The sequence below is a fragment of the Quercus lobata genome, chromosome 10 (assembly GCF_001633185.2).
Source record: "Quercus lobata isolate SW786 chromosome 10, ValleyOak3.0 Primary Assembly, whole genome shotgun sequence".
In the NCBI taxonomy this organism is placed as follows: Eukaryota; Viridiplantae; Streptophyta; class Magnoliopsida; order Fagales; family Fagaceae; genus Quercus; species Quercus lobata.
The window spans coordinates 3,670,615-3,689,637 of NC_044913.1; the positions used below are offsets into that span (position 1 = coordinate 3,670,615).

At 36.0% G+C, this 19,023-nt stretch overlaps 1 protein-coding gene and 1 pseudogene across 1 annotated transcript; both read left to right on the top strand.

Annotated features, from left to right (window-relative positions):
- The first annotated feature begins 1,144 nt into the window (after positions 1-1,144).
- On the top strand, positions 1,145-2,846 carry LOC115963570 (annotated as a pseudogene).
- A 4,538-nt stretch (positions 2,847-7,384) lies between these two features.
- On the top strand, positions 7,385-9,211 carry LOC115963571 (exocyst complex component EXO70B1-like). The gene has a single exon (XM_031082620.1). The coding sequence runs from the start codon at positions 7,385-7,387 to the stop codon at positions 9,173-9,175; it is 1,791 nt and encodes a 596-aa protein (XP_030938480.1). The 3' UTR covers positions 9,176-9,211.
- The last annotated feature ends 9,812 nt before the right edge of the window (positions 9,212-19,023 follow it).

The following is a 19,023-nucleotide window of genomic DNA, read 5'->3' on the forward strand; positions in this document are numbered from 1 at the left end:
TATTAATTTCAAGCGAAACTCGAGAACTAATTTTGCAACACCAACCACTGTTATTTCTTTGCAGATCAGAGTATGCTAACCTCATAATCCTCTCAAAGGAATAGAATTTGTACTGATCATGAAATTCATAAGATAATTAGAAAGTCAAACTAAATTGTTTGGTTAGTAACTATTGTTCATACATTTTTAGGTTGCATTGCTGCTAAATTAGAAGTGTGTGTTTTCTTCCACAACCAACAGAAGCATCATGAAACTTTTTAGAAATTACCTTCCAGAATAATCTTTCAATGCAACTGACATCCTCAAGTGCATCAACATCCTCAAATGAACCAAACCATGCCTATATGGAGGTCTGTGAGTGTTGAATGTTCCACAATGACCATGAACATAAATCATTGTTTATGAGCTAGTTCAAAACTTTGGTAAATCCAGTCTCCGCAAACTCAACAATGCAATTGAGATCATCAGGGGCATCAACATCCATCACTAGTGCGTTAAGAAATTTGTGTTGGGCTATCACTATTATCTAGACACAAAAATTATGATGTACTTTTAGTACAAGAAACAAAAAGGAAAAAAGAAAAAAAAAAGATACAAAATAATGGATACAACGAAAACATTCAAAGATCCATGCTGTTACATTGACATCCAATTGTCTACAAAAAGCTCTGGAAGCAGGTAGCCCTCACAAATAATGGGCCAAGAATGCAAATAAAACCCACACACCATAATAAACACCAAAAAAGAGAGATCCTCCAAGCACGAGGACTAGCATATACCCCACAAGAAAGTTCCCTCGCTTTTTCGTTTTCTGTTTATTCTGAGTTCTGAGTATTTCAAGTAAGACTAAAACCAAACCCCTGAAATTATTGCCAGGACCACGAATACTAGCATCAACAATGGTTGCGAGACCAACGTAGTCCTGCCACGGCTCATTAATTCCTCATTCTATTTCTATCTCCCAAAGCTTCCTTTCTCTTTCAACTTCTCTCTTTGACTCAAACCCCAAAAAAAGATCTCTACGACCACCATGACTGACATCAACATTGGTCAGCACATCGTGCAGAGTTTGAACACTCCAGTGAGGGCCGATGAAAACAACGAGGACAATTTGATCGATCCAGAGGCTGTGGATCAGCTCAGAGATATCGAGACTAGAATGGTTCGCCAAGTGTGTAGAGAAAGAAGTATGTCACTAGTAGCAGGGTCATTTTTTCCATCAGCAAAGTCGGAAGCTGGCAATGGCAGTTGGGATTGGAATGAAACAAATCCAGATTCCCCTCTTTAACATTTCATCACTCTTCCCATCCAACAAGTCTGAGACTGATGATAGTAGTCCAGAATTCTCTCGTTCTAATTCTTATTCCATAATGTCAATCTTCTTACCAACCACATCTCCAATAGACAGTCCCGAAAACTATGAAATAATTGTTCGAAGTTGTTCCATACCCTCATATTCCATAATGTCAATCTTCCCACCCGCCATGTCTGAAATAGACAGCCCCGATAATTATGAAATAATATTTCGAAATCCTTCCGTACCCTCATATTATCACTTCTTCCCACCAGACATGTCGGACACTGACAGTTATGGATCATCAAGTCCTAATCATCAGCTTTCTATACCATCATTATATTTCCCACCCAATGATTCAGAGACTGATAATAGTAGTTCACTAGTTAATGAAATTTCTTTGGATGAGCGTGTTGTGATCTTAGAGATTATGAAGTTGAGCGCCAAAGAGGTGCAGAAAATCAAGTGGAATTTACTGGATAAGAAGATGGAGAAATGGATTCAAGCTGTGAAGATTTTGGTGAGGTTGATTCTCAGTGGCGAGAAGAGTCTATCTGATCAGAGTTTCAGTGGCGCTGATGAAACCAAAGAGATTTGCTTCAATGAAACTGTGAAAGGTTGTGTGATGCGGTTATTGGATTTTGGTAAAGCTGTTGCGAGTGGGAGAAGATTGCCTGAGAAGCTCTTTAGGGTACTCAAAATGTATGATGTGATGGCCAAGGCATTGGCGCAATTGGAGGGGTTGATTAGTGACAATGCCGTGATTAAAGAGGCCAGAGACATGTTCATGGAGCTTGGTGAAGCAGCCAGCTGGACATTTTCGGAGCTTGAGAATGCAATGTGGAATGAGTCCTCGGTGAAAGGTATGCAAAGCGATGGGATTCACCCACTAACGTAGTACGTGATGAATTATGTGCAATTGATTCTGGATTATAGTGATACTATGAACTTGTTGGAAATTGGTGAAGATGATGATAATAGTGATAGCTTGAAATTGACTCCGGTGGCTAGGAGGGTGTTAGTGTTAATTTCATCTTTACAGTCAAATCTTGAGGAGAAATCGAAGCTCTATAAGGATCGTGGATTGCAGTATATCTTTCTAATGAATAATATTCTGTATATAGTAGAGGAGGTGAAGGGTTCGGATCTTATGAGTCTATTTGGAGATGACTGGGTTTGTGAGTGTTTTGGGCAGATAAGGCAATACGTGATGAATTATCTAAGGGCTTCGTGGACCTACCCATTGTATTGTTTGAGGGATGAAGGGGTTGGTGGGAGCTCGAGTAATGCCTCGAGGGTGGCTATAAAGGAGAGATATAAGAATTTCAATTTGTGTTTTGAGAAAACCTACAGAGCTCAAATTGCATGGAAGGTACATGATGATCAACTCGCAGAAGAGCTTAGGATATCTATATTGGAAAAGCTGATCCACGCTTACCGATCATTTATGGGAAGGTTTTGGTGTCATTCTACGAAATACGTAAAGTACAAACCAGAAGATTTAGAGAGGTATTTGTTGAATTTCTTCGCGGGATCAAAGCAAGTATTGTAGAAAAAGTACACAGGATAAAGGAGGACTAACTCGTATCAGGTAAGTGCCCAGCTCTAATGAAGGACTAATTGGAAAATAGTGTGCCTGTTAAATATAACTTGATTGTATGATGTCCATACTTAGTTTTTTTTTTTGGCTGAGTATCCATACTTAGTTGGACACCCTATGGGCTACTTGATTGTATACTTGCTGTTCTACCATGTTTATATTTTTATATCAATTTTGTTCTTGCAATTCTATTGCTGAGTGTTTCTGCTAGTGTTTTCTTTCAATGGTGCATGTTTTCTTCCACAACCAACTAAAGCATCATGGAACTTTTTAAAGATCGTCCTCAAGAGAATAATCTTAGGGTTACTTTCTCTCTGTCCCCCTAAATGTGATGGGTTCACAATTAATTCCCATAAAACTATAAAATTAAGCAATGAGGCAAAATTGATTGATGAGGGCAAAATACTCCATGCTATTAACAATTTCCATCAATTTAAAAATTTTTAACAAAAATTTCTGAAATTGAGCAATGTCCAAATTGTGAATTTCTCCCATCAAGAGCTTGTGAATTTTCTGTTTAATTTTGTATTGGTAAAAATTGTTAATGGCATATCATCAATCAATCAGGAGGTTGATTTCTTTATAATAGTGTAGTGGGTGCTTGAAGTTGTTACCAAAGTTTGGGGGGGCAGAGCACAATTAACTAAAAATATTAAATATATAAATATATCAACCAAGTATTGAATGCTTGGTTTATTATTGGGATTATCCTATTAGTGACAACCTTGAAAACATTGCGTAATAATCTTTTTAGCATATATAGAAAATGAGTATGGAATATTGAGATTGAAATGTACAAATGCTGATGAAGAACACTCTGCATGAAGCTCATGGATAACAGCAAAATATATATATAAATGTTATCTCAGTCACATTGGAGGAAAAAAATCTACATCCACAAAAATACTTGACAATATTTTTCATATCAATTGAGTACCTGCCACTTATAATTTTTCACATTAGCATGTGTCAAATTTTTTGTGTCCCTAGATTTTCTTAGAAAATCTAGAAAATTAATTACAAGTGCATGCCTATGTTACAATCACCATAATCAACCCATCTCCAAGAAACCAAAGGACAAGGGTAGAGATCATTACAAGTAAAAGAAAAATTAAAGCACCAAAAAAGGTCAATCAATGTTATTTTTGATATTAAGGATCTGTTTGGTAATGTTACTCTAGTAACATTGTTTGTATTTTTTTGGAAATACGTGTGGGTGGATAAATATGTAAAAATACATGTAATGTTGTTTAAACACTGAAAACTAACAAACGGGCCCTAAATCCTATTTTTTTGGGGCAATAGTAGAACACCATAAAAGAAATCGCCAATATATATCCTGTTGATCTTCTCGGAATCAAGAAGCTGAATCAATTCTTTATTTTGTGGTCTCTTTTTCACGTAATCTTGTCATTCACTAGTGGAGAGTTCTCATGATGCTTCTCTAGCTAACTTCTAATATAACAGCTGTGAGGAAGTTCTTTGTTGTGATAGATATGTTATACATGACAAATGCAAGTCACAGGAGTCATCTTGATTGAACACTTTGATGCTAACTGATTCATAAAATAAAATAACAAATTTGACGAAATTGCATACTTCCCTAGCCTAATTCTTTTATCAATAACATCGTATGAATGTTGATTTAGACAAGGACTTCTAATGAGGTAGAAGACTTATTATCAGTGGCGGCGACTTGAAAAAAAAAAAATTATTTATTTACCCTTAAAAAAATATAGGACTGCCCTCAACCAAAATTAAGAACACCTTCAAAAAGAAAAAAAGATTTATTTGCTCTACTTTCAACTTTCAAGCAAAAAAAAAAAAAAAAGCCCAAATAAAAATTTTGAACTAAAATCTAAAAAAAAAAAAATTGTAACAGAACAAGCCCATCAGGAAAAAATAAAGCCCAACATCAATCTTAAACAGCAAATTACAAACCCAATCTAAAGAAAATAACAAGGTAAATCAAACCCAACATGTTAGCAAACCTATGGATTCAAAAAAAAAAAAAAAAAAAAAAAAAAAAAAAACCAAAACCTAATATACTTATATACCCGATTACAACCTAACCTAAAGAAACAAGAGCATGGGTTTCTCTCATATAAGAACCTCAGGTCCTCTGCAAAAGCAACTCAACAACACTGCAACAGCCACACCCAGAGCAGTTGACTGCGAGATCGGAGATTCCCTTGCCTAGATCGGAGATTGTCGATGACGAGATTGGCATAAGAACTTCAGGCAACATCAAGGTATTTCAGTTCTCTCTCTCTCTCTCTCTCTCTCTCTCTCTCTCTCTCTCTCTCTCTTTATCTCATCTTTGCTTTGAGTAGGAATGGCAATGGGTCTGGTTCAGGGTGGGTTTTTCTATGCCCGAACCCAACCCGCGGGTCTGCCCCCGTGACCTGAACTCAGCCCGTTTAGTAAACGGGTTATTTTTTTCACCCCAAACCTACCCTGTCGGGCCCCATCCCGTCATGCCCGTCCCAGACTCAGAAACACAAATTACAAACGCACAAATCTCAAATTTATCATTTTCTGACCCAATATCACATACACAAACACAAATCCTAACACAAATCACAAACACAACTTTTAGATTTATAATTTTCCTTTTCAAAATCACAAACCAAACTCAAATTTCAGATTTATGATTTTCCCTTTCAAAATCACAAACACAAATCCTAACATAAACACAATCACAAAAATCATAAACACAAACACAAAGTCACATGATTGAGACGAACTGAACCTAGAAAAAAAAAATGGAGAAAGAGGTGGAGCGAGGCCGTGAGAGGGAAGCTGAGCGAGGCCGTGAGGGGGGTGGCTGAGTGAGGCCGTGAGAGGGTGGTTGATTGGCAAGGAATTAGTGCGAGATGGGTGAGGGAAATGAGAGGGCTCAAGGTTGTGCGAGATCGGTGAGAACGAAACGGAGAACGATGAGAAAGTCAGAGAGCTGAGCTTGACTGCTTGTGGCCGTGTGAGTGAGAGAGTTGAGAGTTGAAAAGGAGCATGTGAGTGAGAGAGTTGAGCTGAGAGATGAAGAGGGAGAGGCGGTGTGTGAGAGTAGGGTGTTACAGAGTTTAGAATATATTTATATCTAGGGTAAGGGGTTTTAATTTTTTTTTAAAAATATTATATATGTATATGGGTCGGGTCTGGGTCGGGTTTGCATTATACCTAAACTTTAAAAATATTATATATGTATACGGGTCGGGTCTGGGTCGGGTTTGCATAATATCCGAACTTGACACAAACCCATTTCGGGTTTTTTTATTAAAACCTAAACCCGCCCCATTTGCTTCACGGATTGGGTAAAACTCACCCCATTAAAGTCGGGTCGGATCAGGTACCCGGGGTCGAGCCTATTTTGCCATCCCTAGCTCTGAGCCTCTAACTGAGAGTGGCGTTCTCTTTCTCTTTTTCTTTATCTCATTGTCTGCCTTGTGACTATTTTTTTTGATAATGCCGTGTATTGACTTAGACTTAGATTTATTGACTATTTTTTTGTCTTTTGAAATCTCTCTTTTTCTTTGCTTTGACTTAGACTTAGGCTTTCCTCTGGTTCTCTTTTGGCTAAATTGGCTTTTTGTGTAAGTGTATATATGTAAACATGTAATTGTGTATTTGTGTTGACTGTTGATTGGCTATTGTCTCTTGAGTGGGGGATGGGGGTGGGGCCATGGCATTGGATTGAGGTAGTGGTCCTGGTCCACTTAAAAGCAACACCTAGAGCAACACATTATTAAAAGACCAAAAATAAATAAATAAATAAATAAATAAATAAAAAACAAAAAAACTATGTTAGGCAGTGGGTTTAGTCAAGTGGATGATGTAGTGTATTTGTATTCTTTACATTGTACAAAGGCCAACTAAACAGTGTGGTGTGTGCTAGATTGCTTATTAATATTTCAAATAATTAATAATTTTGTTAAACAAAAATAATTAATAATTTTATTAATATTTCAAATGAACTTATAATTTATTATTTATTCTTTTGCTAGTTATTATTGACAAATATTTGATAAAGAAATCACATACCTAAGATTAATTTTGTGTAAGATTCATCTTCATCTTCTAAGCGGATTTGTGTTAACTTTAACTTAGAAAATCTTTATTCAGATATGAATTTGCATGTTTTTTGGTTGTTGTTGGCGTCTATATATGAATTTCTTTTTTTATTAGATTTTGTAATTTATCATTTTTAAGAAATATCCTGAAAAAAAATTCTTGGAGCCGCCTCTGCTTATTATGCACGGTAATAGACAAAAAGTCAGTTCATTAGCCACTCATGTGCGCGAAACAAAAGAACTAAGCCATGCCATCTATATATGGAAGGTCGTGGATGTTGAAGGTTCCACAATGACTATGAACATATCTTCCTTTTCTACTCAGCTTCCTTGAAACAAAACCATTAAAAATTCCCTGGCTCTTTCGTTTTCTCTCTCTTTATTTCTCTCTTTGATCCAAATCCTAAAATCTGAAACCCTATGGCTACCACCACGACGACCAGCTTCTTTGACAATAATCGTAGCTTGCGGCTTAATGAGCGTGGTCCGAGCTTAGACGACGACATTTCGGTTGATTTGATCGACCCAAAAGTTGAGGATGAGGTCAGAGAAAGAAGTGTGTCACCAGTAGCAGGGTCATTTTTTCCATCAGCCAAGTCGGAAGCTGGCAGTGACAGTAGCGTATGGAACAGAACAAATCCAAACTCCCCTCTTAACATTTCATCACTCTTCCCAGCCACAAGGTCTGAGACTGATGCTAGTTCACTATTTTATGGAACACCTTCAGTAATCTCTCGTTCCAATTCCATAATGGGAATCTTCCCACCAGCCAGATCTCAATTCGACAGTCCCGAATATTATGAAATACTTGTTCGAAGTCGTTCCATACCCTCCTCATATTCCATAATGTCAATCTTCCCACCAGCCAGTTCTCAAATAGACAGTCCCGATTACTATGAAATTATAGACCAAAATCGTTACATACCCTCATATGATCACTTCTTTCCACCACCGGACATGTCGGACACAGACAGTTCAATGTCTAATGTATCAACTCCTAAGCATATTTCCTTACCATCATTATTATTACCGCCCAACAAGTCAGAGACCGATGATGGAACATCTTTGGATGAGTACCTCTTGTTCTTAGATATCAAGAAGTTGAGAATCAAAGAGGTTCAGAAAATCAAGTGGAACTCACTGAGGGTGGAGATGGAGAAGTGGATTCAATTCGTGAAGATCGTGGTTAGGTTGATTCTCAACAGCAAGAAGAGTGAAAGCAAAGAGATTCGCTTCAACGAAATCATGAAAGGTTGCGTGATGCAGTTATTGAGCTTCGGTAAAGCTGTTGCAATTGGGAGAAAATCGCCTCAGAAGCTGTTTGGGATACTCGACATGTATGACGCGATGGCTGAGGCATTAACGCAATTGGAAGGGTTGATTACTGACAATGTAGTGATCAATAAGGTGAAAGATGTGCTCACCAGGCTTGGCGAGGCAGCCAAGGGGACATTTCTCGAGCTTGAGAATGCGGTTTACAATGGAACCTCCGTGAAATTTATGCAGAGCGGTGAGATTGACCCGCTGTCGCGGTACGTGATGGGCTATGTGCAGTCGCTTCTGGATTATACTGATACTCTGAACTTCTTGTTGGGAAATATTGATGAAGATGATGATCAATTAGAAGCATTGACTCCGTTTGGTAGGCAGTTGTTAGTGTTGATAACATGTTTACAGTTCAATCTTCAAAAGAAATCGAAGCTCTATGAGGATGTTGATGGATTGCAGTATATTTTTCTGATGAATAATACTCTGTATATAGTGCAGAAGGTGAAAGATTTGGATCTTGGTGGGTTCTTAGGTGATAATTGGGTTCATAAACATCATGAGCAGGTAAGGCAATACGCGACGAGTTATCACAAGGCTTCTTGGACCGAAGTGTTGCTTTGTTTGAAGGATGAAGGGGTTGGTCAGAGCTTTTCTAATGCCTCGAACAGATTCAAGAATTTCAATGCTAGTTTTGAGGAAGTATATAGGGTTCAAACTGCTTGGAAGGTCCCCGATGCTCAGCTCCGGCAAGATCTTAGGATATCTATAATGGAAAACGTGATCTCAGCTTACCGCTCATTTATGGGAATACTTGGGAATCAAGTAGAGAGTGGAAGGTATGCTGGGAAATACATAAAGTACACAGCAGATGATTTAGAGAGTTATTTGTTGGATTTGTTCGAGGGATCACCGCGAGTATTGCAGAAAAAGTACATAGGATGAAAGACTAACTTGTATCAAGCTCTAATGAAGGATTAGTTGGAAATGAGTGTTTGTTAAATGCAGCTTGATTATATGATGTTTATTTTTATTGTTGTTAATGTTATAAACATAAGTTTTTATGAAGATTAATTGTCTCCCTTGCTATATATACTGTAATAATTTATGTACATGTAGGTTCTAGGGAAAAATCCTTAGGACAGTTTAATGAGCTATAAAATTGGTTAGAGTTAAGGCTTACTTTAATACTTCTTTATTAGGGGGTGGGGTGAATTTTTACAAATCCACCATTGGATTATTATTTTTTTTTTTATATCTTTCATATTTGCAAAATTTCTAGAAAATTAAAGATCAATAGCTATGTTATCAATAAATTATTTAAATTGTAAGTTTTTGCAATTTAAAATTATGTATAAAATATAAGTTTATAAATCATATAGTAAATAATATTCAATTGGCATAAAATTTGTCATGTGCATTAAGGGTATAAAGAGCATACAATTCAACGATTAGATTTTCAAAATATGTAGCAATATTTATTTTATTGAGTAAAGTTGTAACTTTAAGTTACAATCAATTTTGTATTTAACTTTATCAAAATCCATATAATCTTAGTTATCCCAAATAAGCTTATAATCAAATTTATGAATTTCAATTAGATCAATGAATAAAATCTCTTATGGTCGATTTGAAACCCACTTACAATATATATATATATATATATATATATATATATATATATATATATATATATATTGACATATTCACCTCTAAGACCATAAACAAATAAGTGTCTGTTTGGCAAAGATTATTTTTGCCAACTTATTTTACTATTTAGCTTATTTTTGCTATTATTCATAGATCTCATTGTATTATTTCAGTTAACTTTTACTTTTATCTACACTACTTTCAGTAAAAAGTTTTCAGTTTCAACAAAATAATCAGATCGCAAACGAGCCCTAAATCTTTGACTATTCAAGGCTACTTATGTTCCTAGAGACTTCCAATACAAATTGACACTATCCTACAATAATCATCCCTATAAGATATAAAGCTGATAAGATAAAAAAGTTTAAAAAAAAAAAAAAACATTTTACCCAATCTTAAATCTCACATGGCACGGTGCAATAACCCTAGTTATGGCATCGGATCCAACTCTTTCTTGTACCTATGCCTAAATAGGAAAAAGAAAAAAAGTTCCTAAAGCTTGCTAGTAAAGCAAACCATGTAAACAAATAAAAAAAAATTAAAGTGTTGTGTGAACTTAGAAAAAGAGCCAACTCTTTCTTCTACCTATGCCTAATTAAGAAAAAGAAAAAAAAAGTTCCTAAAGCTTTCCAGTAAAGCAAACCATGTAAACAAATAAAAAAAAAGTAAAGTGTTGTGTGAACTTAGAAAAAAAAGAGTAATATGAAGAATGCGGATTGAGATAAGCTACAATACCCTGATGCAATTACTTTTAATGGTTGAGATTGATAATTACAAAAAGTAATTTTTAATCTCAACCATTGATTAAAAAAAGTAAAGAAAAACTTTATGAAAAGTAAAAAGTAAAATTCAAAAAGTAAAAAAGTGAAATTTTTTTGCACCGGATCCTAATCTAAATGACTCAAATCTCACTGACAGCAAGTCAATGATCCATACAAGACGCAGGAAATCATGTCAGAAACACATGATCAACATGAATATGTCACCCAATTTGCCGTGTTTGTGCTTCAACATCCATTACTAGTGCAACGAGATTTTTACCACCAAAAAAAAAAAAAAAAAAAAAAATTATTTTACCATTTCAAAGCTATTTTATCATTTATACTATACTGTGGGGTCCAATAACTTGTGGCCCTAGCCCATTTTTACATTGGGGCCCAAAACCCGAACCGAGGGAGGTTATAGCTGAGGATAAGTAATAAAAGTCCAAATAGTCTTGAGACATAGCCGATGATGATTCTGTTCTCGGCATATCCAAGGTCTCCCTGGAAAGAAGGGCAAAAACGGTATAGGAACAGTTTGGGAAAAAATCTAAAATATCTAGGTCAATAGAGAAGGGTACATTGGATAGAATAACGACCAAGGACAAAGGAAAAGCTGCCCTTACTGCCATTCAGTACTCTGCACCTGACAGATCCATACTCTTCAGCTTTTACAACCATTCCCAACCACTCTGGGTATGGGTTAATGGGACAAGTATCAGTTTTGGGAAATCGAACCCCACACGTGGCTGTTGGATAAGGGATACAGGCTAGTATAAAAGGAAAAGTAAGCAATCCGGGGAAAGGGGCTGGGAAAAATGGCCAAAAACTAGAGCCTCCCAGCCCGCCTCCAGGAGAAAAACTCCTAGGGCGAGCATGATTTAATTATATATGAACACCACGAAAAATCCACTATCTTGCGACCAAGGCCTAGACCCACGCTCTATAAATGATATTGTTTGGGTCTTTTTACCTGCGAACCCAACATTATTATGGGTCGTTACAAATTGTGTCCTTACAATTGGCGCTGTCTGTGGGAAAGGCTTGTGTCTTAGCACAGGTGGTGGGTTGAGACAGTCCCACACATCTTTTCCAACAGCCAGATATAGTATTCTGGCCTAAAGTTCTACTAGGGGCTACGTTTCTTCACTAGGGGCTGCGCTTTGTAGCGCAAGCAGCGTGGATGGTTCTAGGGGCTTGGCCGAGGAGCTAATCCCCCTAAACCAAGGTCCCACGCCACAGTCGAGGGGTTAATTCCCCCAACTACTTATCAAAATCAAGTTTTGGACAGAACCAAGGTATTGCACGATCCTCGGACTCAAACCTATGGGGAAACCAACTACTTATCAAAATCAAGTTTTGGACAGAACCAAGGTATTGCATGGTCCTCGGACTCAAACCTATGGGGAAACCAACTACTTATCAAAATCAAGTTTTGGACAGAACCAAGGTATTGCATGGTCCTCGGATTCAAACCAATGGGGAAACCAACTACTTATCAAAATCAAGTTTTGGATAGAACCAAGGTATTGCATGGTCCTTGGACTCAAACCTATGGGGAAACCAACTACTTAGAAATCAAATTTTGGACAGAACCAAGGTATTGCATGGTCCTCAGACTCAAATCTATGGGGAAACCAACTACTTAGAAATCAAGTTTTGGACAGAACCAAGGTATTGCATGGTCCTCGAACTCAAACCTATGGGGAAACCAACTACTTAGAAATCAAGTTTTGGACAGAGCCAAGGTATTGCATGGTCCTCGGACTCAAACCTATGGGGAAACCAACTACTTATCAAAATCAAGTTTTGGACAGAACCAAGGTATTGCATGGTCCTCGGACTCAAACCTATGGGGAAACCAACTACTTAAAAATCAAGTTTTGGACAGAACCAAGGTATTGCATGGTCCTCGGACTCAAACCTATAGGGAAACCAACTACTTAAAAATCAAGTTTTGGATAGAACCAAGGTATTGCATGGTCCTCGGACTCAAACCTATGGGGAAACCAACTACTTAAAAATCAAGTTTCGGATAGAACCAAGATATTGCATGGTCCTCGGACTTAAACCTATGGGGAAACCAACTACTTATCAAAATCAGGTTTTGGACAGAACCAAGGTATTGCATGGTCCTTGAACTCAAACCTATGAAGGAGTCAGCTATTCAAGAAGAATTCTGAGTCAGCTACTCAAGAAGAATTCTAAGTCGCTCAGTCCTCAGACCAAGTACCAGAAAAGGTTAAGGCTATGAAAGTTATTAGAAAGATGGCGAAACACCTTATTACTCAGCGACCTACAGGGGCTGTACATTTTTGGGTTATATATCCTCGGATGATTACTTCCTACATGGCATCAAGCATTCAGCCATCACCTCGTTCAAATTTGGGGTATACAACCCATTTTCATGTCGGCATCGAGCATTCAGCCATTACCTCATTCAAGTTTGGGGTATACAACCCATTTTCAGGTCGGTCTTATTGCACACGATACCTATAATAAGTTCATAATGACATCTTTTTTTCTTGGTAAGGGATTTCGGCCCTAAGTATCATTTTCTTAGGTTGGCGTTATCATGCCAAACAGCTCTAATAAGCTTATCATAATATCTTTTTCTTTTTCTTCTTAGTAAGGATTTCAGCCCTAAGTATCATTTGTTCGATTCAGTATTATTAAGTCGAATAGTTTCAATAAGCACAAAGTAAGATCTTTTTACTAACTGGGATTTTGGCCCTAAGCATCGTTCCGAGTATAGAAATAAAAAAGAAGTCGCAAAGTAGTGCGTCTATTTACGACATAACCATTTCAAAAAAAAGAGATAGAATATACAAAATAAAGCAATGATAACTTTTATTAATATAAAGAGGTATTACAGCGTACAATGAAGGGCTTAAACAAGCCTATATAGAAAATGAGTTACAAAAAAAAAAAAAAAAAAAAAAAAAAAAACAACAACAACAACAAACAAACAACCAGAAATCTTTTTAAGCCCTGTTCCCAAGTCTTTCCAAATTTTGCCTCAGTGGCACCCATATTGAGAGGAGGACCTTCCTTGGTGGAAGAGGAGAAGAAGAGGAAGAAGGAAAAGCACCAGGATGGATCTGGTGATGGGAAAGAAGAAGAAGGAGAGGCAAAAGGAGGCACCAGTAAAGGAAGAGAGGAAGAAGTAGGGATACTTTGTCCCTGCGTCAGTCCTGACTCCTAACACACTGGTGCCATGTTAGCTATGCTCATAAGAGAGCGGCTGATACTGATAATGGGTGACCTCAGCTCAGTCGCGCCAAAAGTTTGACGCGACGAGCCCCTGCTTTGGATTTTGGCTGAAAGGAGGATGAGAAGTATCTTGAGTCTCTGCCATCCCTGCCCTAACTGAGCCATTTTGAGCTTCACAAGAACGTAGCATTTCTGGGAAGGGTATGGTCTCTTCATTCCCGCTCCTATCTTGGACGTATCACAATTCAAGGTGTAAGCGAGCGGATAAGGGAAACTTTGGGGGAGGCTAAGGGTTTTTAGACTTTAAAATGATTGAAAGGTCTTTGTGTAAGAGAGGTAACCTCTTGCTTTCCTTCTTATATGAAGGGCAAAACGGGAGGCATTTAATCTGTCCAAATTTCCAAGAAAATCGGTAAACGAGAATATACCCATTCCACTTTCCCACGTCGTCAATAACCGTCGAATTTAAATGATCTTGTAAAGGGAAATCATTAAAGGCGTGTTTCGGATAATGAAGCAGCAGGAACGCATCATGAATGAATTCAAAAGAATGTCTAGTAGTCCGGTATGTTTCCTGGATAGATGAAGAGACGCCCACATTGATGAAGGGCAGATTTAAGCAGACCGCAATAAAGGCGCGGCATTACCAAAACCCTCCTTTCCGACCAAGAGGTCGGACAACAGGATTTTGAGGGGCTATTGTGGGGTCCAATAACTTGTGGCCCTGGCCCATTTTTACATTGGGGCCCAAGGCCCGAACCGAGGGAGGTTATAGTCGAGGATAAGTAATAAAAGTCCAAATAGTCTTGAGACACAGCCGAGGATGATTTTGTCCTCGGCATATCCGAGGTCTCCCTGGAAAGAAGGGCAAAAACGGTATAGGAACAGTTTGGGAAAAAATCTAAAATATCTAGGTCAATAGAGAAGGGTACGCTAGATAGAATAACGACCAAGGACAAAGGAAAAGCTGTCCTTATTGCCATTCAATACTCTGCACCTAACAGAGCCATACTCTTCAGCTTTTACAACCACCCCCAACCACTCTGGGTATGGGCTGATGGGACAAGTATCAGTTCTGGGAAATCGAACCCCACACGCGGATGTTGGATAAGGGATACAGGCTAGTATAAAAGGAAAAGTAAGCAATCCGGGGAAAGGGGCGGGGAAAAATGGCCAAAAACCAGAGCCTCCCAACCCGCTTCCAGGAGAAAAACTCCTAGGGTGAGCATGATTTAATTATGTATAAACTCCACCTAAAATCCACTATCTTGCGACCAAGGCCTAGCCTTTCAAACCCATGCTCTATAAATGATATTGTTTGGGCCTTTTTATGTGCGAACCCAATATTATTACGGGTCGTTACAAATTATGTCCTTACAAATACTATTTTACAATGCACTTAACATTCTAACTTTTATTTTACCATACTACACATAAAAATAATATAAAATAAAATAAAAATATTTCTCACTTCTCTCTCTAATCTCTATTTCTCTTACTACACATTAAAAAAGTATTATTTAGTTTTACAATTGTGCTACAGTATCATCACAAATTTATGGGAGGTTTTTGGAGTTTTGATGCTAAAACATACCAATATATGGCATTTGCAAGACCTAATGTGATGAATTTTGCATTGGGCCAATATTTAAACAACTTCAACTGGATTGACATTTGATATTATCTTAATAACTAGACACAAGATTAGTGAAAGAAACAAAGAATGTACAAAATAATGGATACAAATAGGGCTGTAGACAAGCCCACCCGTCGAGTAAGAAAAAATCAAGCTTGTTCATTTAAATTTTTTTTCAGACACAAGTTGAGTTCGACGTCTACAAAGCTTTATCCATGCATCTAAAATTTTCAAAATTGCTGCTCAACACCAATTGCTCATGTCAAAACTTTATACTCGTTACTGTGTTGAGATTATCGGCTTTGAATGCCTCTGATGCAGAATTAGTCCTGGAGTTTGTGAAATATACACTTCTTAAAACCCAGACTTCTTAAGGCTCGTCTATCTATATAATGTCTAAAAGTTAAAGTATATAATTTATTATTGTTACACTTCTCTTAAGTCATCTCAATGACCATATTATTATTTTCTTTCCATCATTTTATATGTGTGTGTGTTTGCGCGAGCAATAATACATTATGCCTTTACACATTCTCAAAATTAATTGTAATTTATTAATCATGAGAAGACCATCACTTTTTTTACCATGACTTTATATATTCTTGAACCTAAAAGTGTAACTTATAATAGAAAATACATATAATAAAAAACAACTTGGGTGGAAACACCATTTATTTAATTTAGTTTATACTCACCGGCCAAAAAAAATCATATTCCACCACTGTATTAATATTCATATGCTAATGCAGTATTTGAGGCTAAGTTGAAGGGTTAAGTTCCGCTCCTACTTAAAGAACCATACGTCAACTTCATCAACTTCAAGAGATAGAGATAATAAACACCCACTTCAATCCAATTTGATCCATTAAAGTCCAACTAGGTCCACATCTATCTATTTGGTTCAATTTGGTCCACTTTCATCCAGTTTTGTCCAATTTGGGTGAGTTTAAACTAAAAATAAATAAAGTTCTTATTTTTATTTTCTCTCTCAAAGTTAATGAAAATAACATATGGCTTTTTAAGTGGGGGAGTGGAAATGGACCCTTCAACCTAGCCTTAAATACTACATTAACATACAAATATGAATAGAGTGGTGGGATATGATTTTTTTTTTGGTTGAATATAAACTAAAAATATATAAAATTATCTTTTTTGCTTTGATTGTTAGATATGATTCTATTTTATTATAAATATAGTATATAATGATATAATTTTATTCTATTATATAGCATGACTTGGATAATTTGGTGTTTACAACTATACCTTTTATTTTGAATATTCTTCTTATTATATTTTATTCTATAAATTTTTTATTCTCTCCTGAAAAAAAAAAAAAAAAAGAAGTTGATTATGCTCTCTCTCTCTCTCTCTCTCTAGATTTTTAATTATTTCTTGCAAATCTACTTTAGGTTATGATAAATTTTTATGTTTTTTTAATATCTCTACTTCAAGTTGATACGGTTTGTTGTTGTGTTTTTTAAGTTCCCCATCCCAAGTCCTCTCTCCCTTTTATAGATTTGGTTTGATCTTTTTTTGAGTTGATCCTTCGTTAGTTTGGAAGTCAAAATTTAAATTTATATCAAAACACAATTTAGGGCCCATTTGGTAAGACTATTTAAAGGTAGTTTTTTGTTTTGCAATTAATAAAATGGTAGCTCCCACACTTGAATTTATAATTTGGCTAATATTTTCTAAATACAGTTTTTAAAAACAATATCTTATTTTCCTGGTTTAGAACAGGATTTTGAAAATGGCTAAGAGGCTGTTTTCAGGATATAGAAAATTAATATTTTTAATGACATAGTTGTAAATAAATTGAAAACAATGGACCCCACATATTTGTCCAAACTCTTTTAACTCTTAAATTAAGGAGTTTATCATAGAAAGAATTCCCACATACACTTCAAATTTGAAACTTATCATTAATTTTTTTTTTTTTTTTTAAAGTACATGATAAGCTCTATTCCCTTATCATTATCCACACACACACAAAAAGTAATCTACAAATTCTATACGTTACTTTTTGTAAATATTTTCTTTTAAATCTCAAAAAATAGAAATGGTCTCCTAAACAAGTTTTTTTTTTTTGTTTTTTTGTTTTTTTTTTAGTATTTTGGAAATTTTTCTTAAAAGTGGGAGCAAAACTTGTATAATATAAAAATCATTATCTAAAAACTAGTTTCAAGTTCAATTTTTTTAAAATTGTTTTTATATTGTTTTGAAAACAAAAATAAAAATCCTCCTACCAATCAGGCCCTTACATGGCTATGTATTTAAATGAGCATATCACTTATTTGAGTAATATTAATTGAAATTATGTGATAAGTTTTTATTATTATAATAATCTCCTTAAAAGAATGAGAAATTTGAATAATAAATTTAAAACTTAAAAATTTTAGTTCTATCAAGAGAAATTAGAAAAAATTATAATGCATGATAGATAGAAATTACTTTTATAAATTGTTTAATTTTTAGAGAGAGGACAAATTATTTATAATAAAATTTAGAGAATATATAATACATTATACTGCATCTTAAAATAATTATATATTTCTCATGTTGTCGCATGGGTCTGCTATTAGTAAGTGCTAAATTGCTAATAAGTGGAGCATGAAGCCCTTTTGCATGTTGAGAAGATTTCTCAAAGGGTGTTGATGAAAATGGAAGCTCATAGGACTAACTGCATAATTTTAAACGGGTGGAATGGTACTGGAATAGTTGGTAGACACTTGAAGAATCAGTAGACACTAGAAGGATCATTTGAAAATGATGGTGTGAGGCGGGCCACTATATATGGTTATGTCGATAGAAAATGATATCAAAAAGTTTTAACTTGTCAGGACAGGACTTCATCTGCAACATTAAGTTTTTTAAAGGTTTTGTGTTTGGGGCTGCAGGTGTTGATCCCCAACGTGGATGGGATCTTGTGTCTGCAGAGAGATTTAATTGTGTTCAATCTTGTATTTATAGGTAACTATGTATCCCTTGGGAATGGGCATATCTGTTAGTGAACAAATTTATCTTATCAAAGAATTAAGACAATACCCAAAAGCCACATTTCTCTACCGAAACAATACTTTGCATGTGAAGTAACACCATCTCTACCAAGTGAGTGTCATAGCATGCATGAGGGTGTACCATATTATGTTATGATCACCCATCATGACCATACATGCATGTACCATTGGGTTGCTTTTGAATCTGTTGATTGAGATCTAACTGGCTTTTGAAGTTGGCACAGGTGATTATGAAATGGTAGTATTTATGTGGTTGCTTCCATCTTGAAGAAGTTTTTCTATGTTCTGTTTCAGAAATTTTGAGGTGATTGATGATAGATTTGTTTTCGGGCAGTATTATCAGAAAACTCAACAATAAGTATTAGACAAAAACTTAATTCTAATGGAAACCACTTGTCAAATATTATCATTTGTCTATGTGAGAAATAATTAGAAGATTTCATAGACTAGTATGTAGATGGGTAATTAGTCAAAGGAGGAGGAGGAGGAGGAAATGGAAGGCAGTCAATACAAGTT